This window comes from Macaca nemestrina, chromosome 2 (genome assembly GCF_043159975.1).
Source record: "Macaca nemestrina isolate mMacNem1 chromosome 2, mMacNem.hap1, whole genome shotgun sequence".
NCBI classification, from domain to species: domain Eukaryota; kingdom Metazoa; phylum Chordata; class Mammalia; order Primates; family Cercopithecidae; genus Macaca; species Macaca nemestrina.
Genome location: NC_092126.1, coordinates 121735843 through 121745133, shown reverse-complemented (window position 1 = coordinate 121745133; position 9291 = coordinate 121735843). Strand labels below are relative to the sequence as shown.

The 9291-nt window shown below is 46.2% G+C and overlaps 1 protein-coding gene and 1 long non-coding RNA gene across 2 annotated transcripts in view; one reads left to right on the top strand and one right to left on the bottom strand.

Moving 5' to 3' along the window:
* Window positions 1-529: 529 nt before the first annotated feature.
* Window positions 530-9291, bottom strand: part of LOC139361984 (uncharacterized) — a 20261-nt gene continuing 11499 nt past the window's right edge. Inside the window, exon 3 of the long non-coding RNA XR_011620111.1 lies at window positions 530-2185. This is a non-coding gene — a long non-coding RNA (uncharacterized lncRNA). The remainder of the gene's footprint in view (window positions 2186-9291) is intronic.
* The window catches only part of LOC105482839 (deoxyribonuclease 1L3), a 24831-nt gene continuing 20366 nt past the window's right edge, over window positions 4827-9291 (top strand). The window contains exon 1 of the mRNA XM_011743219.3: window positions 4827-5295. Within this exon, the coding sequence (XP_011741521.1) occupies window positions 5155-5295 (141 nt within the window). The 5' untranslated portion in view covers window positions 4827-5154. The remainder of the gene's footprint in view (window positions 5296-9291) is intronic.

Genomic DNA, 9291 nt, shown 5'->3' with positions numbered 1-9291 from the left:
AGTCTGCTCTATGCTATGCTCCCGAGTCAGAAAGTTACATGAGGACTTAGCACTTAGTGCTCCATGGAAGGTAGACATTGTTGTGGTTATTGTTATTATTACCTTTTGTCTCTATGGCTGGGGGTTCCTGTGGCTTCCAGGGAAGCTGAGTTCCCTTGGCATCACACCCACACCGTGATCAAGAACCCTGTCTCTAGGCCGAACGTGGTGGCTCACGCCTGTAATCTCAACACTTTGGGAGGCCAAGGTGGAAGGATCGCTTGGGTCCTGGAATTCAAGACCAGCCAGAGCAACATGGTGGAATCCTGTCTCTACAAAAAAAAAAAATACAAAAATTAGCCAGGCATGGTGGCATGCACCTGTGGTCCCAGCCACTTGGGAAGCTGAAGTAGGAAGATTAGATTACTTCAGCCTGGGAGATTGAGGCTGCAGTGAGCTGAGATTGCGCTACTGCACTCCAGCCTGGGTGACAGAATGAGACCCTGTCTCAAAAAAAAAAAAAAAAAAAAAAGAACTTGGTCTCTGGCATCCATTAGAGCATCATACGTCGCATTCAGCAATGATTTATTGAGCATCTGCTGCTACATGACAATCCTATTCCAGGCAGCACAGACACATGGAGGTGCCCCTGCCGCTATGCAGCAGCCTGGTTGAGAGACAACTTTAGACAAGGAAACACACAAGCTCAGAGACAATAAGATGTTGTAATGCACACCATGAAGTGAAAGACCTGGGTGCTACGAGAGAGAAGAAGAGGGAAGACCCTGATAGGGTTGGGAGGCCAGGAGGGCTTCTCTGAGGGTGTGACATTTAAGCTGAGCCCTGAGGCTGGAGGAAGAAAGAGCACTGTAGGCGGAGAGAACAGCCGTGCCAAGGCCCTGAGGGGGGAACCGAAAACCGAAACCAGGCAGTGGAGGGGAGACTAGTTAGGGAGGAAGAGAGGAGTAGAGTGTTATGACCTGGGAAATGTGAGCGGGTAGAGGCCACATTAAGGAGTTGGGTCATTGACCGATAAAAGCCCTGGAAGGATTTTAATCAGAGCAGGCCTGCCCTTCAGAAAGTGACTCTTGAGGTCCAGGCACAGCCCTGTGTGGAAGATAATGTGTGAGGCTGAAACCCAGAGTGTGTGTCATCATCTGGGAACAACTCTGCAAAGGTGAGGTTTGTCACAGTTACACAACCTTAACTAATGCACCTTCCTCCCCGCAAACTCTAAGCTGGTTGTGAAACGTGGCAATGGAGCATTTTGCATATATTACAAAATTATTGTTAATGCTCATTCATTTTTTGTACAAAGACCAGCATCAGTCACTGGAAACACCTATTTGGATCACGAGGCTTGTCCTCTGCCAGGAGTGAGCACTTTCCTGCAGGCTTCTTGTTTCTTCTTGCTGCTTTTGGGTGACTCAGCCTATGATATTTTGCTTCTCCTGAAATCTCCATATCTTGCCTTTCTCAAATTCCAAGGAAGCCTTTGCGCAACATATCAGTCTCCACTGACTCCTGTCCCATCAGGGCCCGTAGTGGACGGCTGTATGGGGGCCATGTGTCTGAACTCCTGATCCTCATTTCAGCCCATTTATGTGACATGCACGGAGCTCTTCAGCAGGGACTTACGGACCAGGACAAGAGCTTGAGGCTTTGAGGGGATCTGATTGTCAATGCACAATCAAGGACAGTATTCCCAAAAGTAGACGTTGCTCAAAATAGTCCAAGGAATTCTATGAAGAAAAGGACTCCGCAGACAATAAATTTTGGACACCCTGTTTCAACACAGTTAAGCGGCTTTTTACAATTACAGGACTTTTCAGAACATTTAATATGCTAATGTGCATTATAAATCTCCAAGAAAGAATGATGCATATTTATCTTTTCTTCCAGGTGCATCTTGGAGACTGGTGTTTGCAAGTATATGGAGCAGGAAACTTCATCCCGAGGATGGAGACCCCGGAGCTGTCAGCAGGAGTTAGGCAAGTGCCTCAAAATTCCCAGTTCCCAGCAAGAGAAGCCAACCGAAGGATGAGACAGAGGGTTTCTGCCTTACCAGGGTCGTCCAGTACTGCATGGAGGGGTTGAAGTGAACCTTCTGCAGGTGGGGTCAATGACTCTTGGAGGTAGGGGAAAGCTTCCCTTGACTCAGTTGCACACAAAGACAGAAAACGTGTTTGCATGGGCATTGTTGAACCTGCTTAAAAGAATGAAAAACTTTTAGCACTTTTTTCTTTATCTCTAATTAATAAAGAAGTACATGTTTTTGCAACAACAACAAAAAAATCAAACAATACACAAGTATATAGAGTAAAAAGTGGAAGTCCTCCTTTCACCTCCTGCCCTGCATCCCTCCCTGCACCCCCAGTGTTCCATATTAAGGTTTTGATATGCCTGGTTCGGTGGGTGAGAAAGTTAATCTGGAGTCAGCACTCTGAGACTGGATCTCAGCTTTGCCACATGCTAGCTCTGTTTCCTGGGGCACAAGCCTCAGTTTGCTCATCTCTAAAATAAAGCAGCCATAGGAAGGGCTGGGGGGATATGGAGTGAGATGAAACACAGAAAGCCCTAATGCAGCACCTGCACCTAGTTGGATTCAGTTAAATTTGGCTCTTAGAATTGTGCTTCCAGAATCCAGGCATTTTTTAAAAGGTCCAATTTCATTCCATGGATGTGCTAATTAGAGAATGGGGTTCATCTCTTAATCTGTTCATGTGACTCTTCTTTAAGTCCTCAAGGGCAGTTTGTATATGCAGAAACCACTATTTAGAGGTTTATTTTATTTTTTCAAGTTAATACTCAAATTGTTAAAGCTGGAAATTAAAAAAAAATTTACTTGACTTTCTTTATTCTACACATTAGCTTGTTTTTAATGCTAGGAACGAAGAACTTTTCTAGGACTCTGATGGAATGATTACTATCTTAGAAAATGCCATGCCTCTGTAAATATATATACCTACTATGTACCTGCAAAAATTAAAAATAAAAAACTTTGTTAACAGAAAAAAAAGAAAATGCCATGCTTTTAAGGTCAGCTTACAAAGATTCTCATTCTTTTTATAAATCCAGCTAGGATTTCCAGACAAAATACAAGTTGTCCAATTAAATACAAACTACCCCAAATTCAAATCTACCTACTGTTCTATGACTTTATTTATTAAATCTGCCAACCCTAAACCCAACAAACCTGAATAATTACTTATAAGGGGTTTGTGGCCGACTAATAAACATTTTAAACTTTATTTAATATGCCGTATTTTCTTTTAAAATTTCTTCAATTGTCCGAACTAACAAAAAAGCTACCTTTAAAAAATACTAAATGATTTGAATTCTAATAAAGCAAACAAACAAAACACTGACGATAACCCAAAGTGTTTATAAATGTTCCAGAACTGTATTCAGACAAAGGTTTCAACGTAAAGTCATGAATCTGAATCAAACCCTAGCAAGTGCACATTTTATAAGAGAGTTACAAGATTTTCTATATAGTTGGCCAAGCAGCTCTCATTAAGTCCATAAAATATCACATATTCCATCTTGAAACACACAAAAACATTATACCATGGCTCTGAGTCTCTTAAACATTTCTACACTTAATTCTGAATCTTTTTCTGGTTGGAAGATGCCTATTCACTAAGAAAGACAATTAACCATTCCCTAGAACTCCTTATTTATTTATTTATTTATTTATTTACTTTTTGAGATGGAATCTCACTCTGTCGCCCAGGCTGGAGTGCAGCGGTGTGATCTTGGCTCACTGCAACTTCTGCCTCACAAGTTCAAGCCATTCTCCTGCCTCAGCCTCCCAAGTAGCTGGGATTACAGGCACCCACCACCATGCCCAGCTAATTTGTGTATTTTTAGTAGAGATAGGGTTTTACCATGTTGGCCAGGCTGGCCTTGAACTCCTGACCTCAAGTGATCCACCCACCTCAGCCTCCCAAAGTGCTGGGGCTACAAGAGTGAGCCATTGCATCTGGCCCAGAGCCACTTTTTCCAGAGATTCAACCAGGCCTGAGGTCTTAGGTTGCAGACAACAGGGAGATTGATTGCAGCACGAACTCAGGAAACCATTTCCTTCCATGTACTATTTGGGGTTATCTTATAGAATTCCTGCCATGCTTGGCCAGGATGCTGCCTGGATGTATGTTGGAGATAGATGTACAATTTTCCCTGTGGCTGTGGCCCCAGACCCATCCCCTTAAGAGGGGTTGGTCCGCAGATCCCGATGCTGGCTTGGAGTTATTCTTATTCCCTACCCTTTTCACAGAATTGTCTTTACCAAAATCCATTAATGTATCTTGATTGGATTTTGCATTTTTTTTTTCTTTATAGACCTTCATAGTTTCCTGCCCAAATCTCTAAATGTCATTTTGCTTGAGTTGATATCCTACAGTTCTTACAAGACCTTTCTCTCCCAGGGTCACACAACTCTCGTCAATATTAAATTAATATCAGCTTGAGTCACGGGTCTTTCCATGGGTTTCATGGGTTATTTGCTCACAGAGTCCAGGGACATTTTCCTCATCCATTCCATCAGATCCCCAGTTGCTTTCTCTGGCAACACACTGCTAGTATTTGTACAGTAAAACAGTCTAAAAAATTAAGTAATTCAAACTACCCTTACACCACCAGGGCAATTAGAGTCACAGTCTGGGTGTGTCTGAGGACACCAGGCCGCCAAATCCCAGTGATTTAGAGAAAACCCAGCAGAATTTCCCATGCCTCCTGCCTCATTGTCACCCAGCAGAAGGTTCCGTCACCCCAGGTGCCCTCTAGGGTGGACCACTTCCGAGTTCATCCACTGTCAGGAAAAGGCACATGGCATGCAACCGCAGGACCGATGACTAGATGTCAGAGCTGGCTCCCGGTTGGGATATGAGTGACTTTGTGGAGGATGGCGCCTAAATGAGGCATGCCAATTTCCGCACCCGGGTGACGAATATAGGGGCTCCTAAAAGGCTAGCCCAATGTATCTGTATTTCCTTGGGGATTAAACCCCATGATCTTCAGTTCCTCAGAGAACTGAAAGTTGCAACGAGAAATCCAGTAATTCCTGTTATCTGCAGGCTTTATAAGTCAGTGGAGCCTACGGAGGTGGCCAGAATCCGGCACTGCAAGCGCTGCTGTCTTCTCACGGAGTCTTGAAGCCAGAGCAGCGCCAGGATGTCACAGGAGCTGGCCCCACTGCTGCTTCTCCTCCTCTCCATCCACAGTGCCCTGGCCCTGAGGATCTGCTCCTTCAACGTCAGGTCCTTTGGGGAAAGCAAGCAGGAAGACCAGAATGCAATGGATGTCATTGTGAAGGTGAGTCCCTTTCCTGGGAGGAGGATCCCAGACACCCCTCACACCCTCTCTCCTGTCTTCAGACTTTAAGAGACTCAACGTACTTAAAGTTGGCCCTTAGGGGGAATGTAGAAGCTGGCTTGGAACAATAACCACTTCAACTCTCTGTGCCTCCTGCCATCATCTTAAAACAGGGGCTCTCTCCAGAATCGCTGAGGGGACTATAGGAGTTGGTAAATAGAAAGCTCTTAACGTAGTATCTGGCTCATTATACGTTCCACATAAGGGTTGGCTATTATGATTTTTATTGCTATTTATTGAATGCCTGTATCAGGCACTATAAGCACATGGTTTCATTTCATCATCTTTATGAAGAGGGACTATTACTCCCCATGCAGAGGTGATGAACAAAGAAAGATGAAGTAATCTTATACAGCTACTCCTTTCCACCAGCAAAGCCCAGCTCCTTTCTCTCTCTTTTCTTTTCTCTTCTTTCTTTCTTTCTTTCGTTCTTTCTTTCTTTCGTTCTTTATTTTTCTTTCTTTCTTTTTCTTTTCTTCTTCCTTTCTTTTTCTTTCTCTTTCTTTCTTTCTTTCCCTTCCTTGCTTTTTTCCTTCCTTCCTTCTCTCTCATCCTCACCATCCCTCCCTCTCTTTCCTTTCTTCCTTCTTCGCCTCCTTCCTTCCTCTTTCCCCCTCCTCTACTCCCCCGTTCCTTCCACCTTCACTTAGGCTTTCCTTGGGTGATATATCCAGTGTCTGGGGACACTGCTCGCTTTCTCTGGAGTCAGTTGACTCCGTTTATCTTACAGGGTAATTTATTTTTGATGCTGGCAACTTAACCCTTTCCCAGGACTCTGGAAAGGTACTTATTACCTTAGGAAACCTGAGGCACCATGGTGTGGTAGGGGGGCCAGGAGCCCTGGGTTCAGATCCCACCTACCAGACTTGTGAGCTTCAGGAGGCCCTGCACCTCCCTGAACCACCAGCTATTCTCAGCAAAACGGCGACCACGCCCGAATACCACCTGTAGCGCTGGCTAGGGAAGAGAACTCAGGGTGCCTGAGGCGCCCAGCAGAGCCTGCAACAAGGCGGGTATTCATGAGCTAGAGCCGCTGCTGTTGCTCTCATTGGGAAGGAGGATTGGAGTGAGGACTGGCAGGCTCTGTTCTTACTTGGATGAGCCTCTCAGACCTGGGTGGCCCTGTCCTTTGGGAGGTACACAAGGCCTTCTAGATGGTGTTGTTTAGCCAGGATAGCAATGCCAAGCCTGTGGGAACCATGACAAGATTGTTCAGTGGGAAGCCCTGACATGTAAGGAAATGATTTTCCCCACTTCACACACGGCCTGTGGAACCTGGGTAGCCACTGAGTTCCCATCTCCTTCCTCACTGATGCAACCCGGCTGTCTTTTTGTTCCTTAGTGAGTCCATCATGGGGGCTTGAACTCTGCATCTCCCCTGAGCAGCTCTGTCCTGCAGGGCGTGTCCGAAGTCCTTGTCAAGGCTGCATCACCCTCCCCATCCTACCAACAGGCCATCCCCAAAACACTGCAAGAGCCACCCAACAGCACACTCACAGTCACCCGAGAATGCCAGGCACTCAAAATAGGATTATCTCTAGCGCCCATTGACTAAGCACCTCCTATAGGCCAGGAATTCTATATTCAGATTTAATACTGTGACTTAGGTGGTGTCGCCCCCATTTCATAACTGAGTAAATGGAGGCTGAGAGTGGCCCCTTATCTAGATTTCCATAGCCAGTAAGGGGAAGAGTTGGGGTCAAACACCCCTGCAGCCCAGCCATAGAAGCTGAGATGCCTTCTCCACTCTTCCATCCGGATTTATCGCTTCAGAGACTCAGCAGCATCATGCTGCCGTCACCCTGACCTGCACTGGGGAGGCTGGAGAGTGAGGGAGGCCTGCCTTCTCCATCTTGGGTTGGCCCCCGCATATCATGGGCAGCTGTCCAGATGCCAACCCCTCCCTGGCTGAGTGTCCCCTGTTTGTGCGTTTTCCAGGGTGTCCTTAAAGAACAGAGCTTGTTCATCCAGCAAATGCTCAGTGAAGCTAGACCTTGTATTAGACACACCAGGGCACTGAGGATGTAGCAGTGGCTGTGGGAGGCATCGCCTCCCTCTTCACAGAGCTTACAGCAGAGGGCAATGGTTATTTCAGGAGTGCATGCTATGTGCCAAGCCCTTAATGTGCAGTATCTAATTCAGCCGCACAGCCACTCTGATTATTGTGCCCATTTTGCAGAGGAGGCAATGAAACTCAGAGGTGAAGTGAGTTGCCCAAATAGCTGTGGAGCATATAAGTGGCAGAGGGAGGGCTGGAGCCCAGGCTCTTCCCACCATGCTGAGCTGCTCCCTCTTTAGAGGCATGACATAGGGTTTCACAAGCCACCCTCTGGCCCAGATCTTTCTTTCTTTCTTTTCTTTTCTTCTCTTTCTTTTTAATTTTCTTTCTTTCTTTCTTTCTTTCTTTCTTTCTTTCTTTCTTTCTTTCTTTCTTTCTTTCTTTCTTTCTTTCTTTCTTTCTTTCTTTCTTTTCTTTCTTTCTTCCTTCCTTCCTTCCTTCCTTCCTTCCTTCCTTCCTTCCTTCCTTCCTTTCCTTCTCTCTCTCTCTTTCTCATTCCTTCCTTCCATCCATCCTTCCTTCCTTCCTCCCTTCCTTCCTCTCTTTCCCTCTTCCTCTCTTCCTTCCTTTTTTTTTTTTGGACAGGTTCTTGCTCTGTTGCCCAGACTGGAGTGCAGTGGTGCAACCACAGCTCACTACAGCCTTGACCCCCTGGGCTCAAACAATTCTTCCATCTCAGCCTCCTGAGTAGCTGCAACTACAGGTGCACACCACCATGCTGGCTAATTAAAAAAAAATTGTAGAGATGGGGTCTCGCTATGTTACCCAGGCTGGTCTCAAAGTCCTGAGCTCAATATCCTCCTGCCTCAGCCTGCCAAAGCACTGGGCTTACAGGCATGAGCCACCATGCCCGGCCTGTCCCGGATATTTCAAGACCCCTCCAGACCATCTCTTCCCCTCTCCCCAGGCCCACTTATAGTACACGTTGCTTGGATTCTGTCAACACTAGGCATGCACAACCCAGAAATTCCTCTTCCCCTCCTGTGAACAGAGTCAGGAATTTGCCCTTAGGGAGATATCAGTGTTTCAGGTCTCGGCTCTGGAAGGTTTCCTCCCTGGGACTCTCATCCTGGGAGCCTCCTCTTGAGAAGATGGAGCCAGGGAAAGTATATTTTTCCTGGTCTGAAATTTGAGCAGGGAGAACATGTGTCAAGAGGGATTAGAAAATGGAGTATTTGGCCGGGCATGGTGGCTCATGCCTGTAATCCCAACACTTTAGGAGGCCGAGGAGGATGGATCACCTGAGGTCAGGAGTTCGAGACCAGCCTGACCAGCATGGAAAAAACGCTGTCTCTACCAAAAATACAAAAATTAGCTGGGTGTGGTGGTGCAGGCTCCTGTAGTATCAGCTACTCAGGAACCTGAGGCAGGAAAATTGCTTGAACCCAGGAGGCGGAGATTGCAGTGAACTGAGATAGCACCACTGTACTCCAGCCTGGCCACAAAGCAAGACTCCATCTCAAAAATAAACAAATAAACACATATAGTGGTCAAGAAGGTGCTCTGTAGTGTAGATAACCTGTTGTCCTGTATTCACTCTGTGTTCAAATTATTAAACCTCATGGAGCCTCAGAGTACCCAACTACACTAGCATTGAGGACCAGCATCAAAGAGTTATCATGAAACTGATTAATTGCCGGACGCAGTGGCTCACGGCTGTAATCTCAGCACTTTGGGAGGCCAAGGCGGACAGATCACCTGAGGTCAGGAGTTCGAGACCAGCCTGACCAACACGGTGAAACCCTGTCTCTACTAAAATACAAAAATTAGCTGGGCATAATGGCAGGTGCCTGTAATCCCAGCTACTCAGGAGGCTGAAGCAGGAGATTCACTTGAATCCAGGAGGCGGAGGTTGAACCCAGTGAGCCGAGATTGCG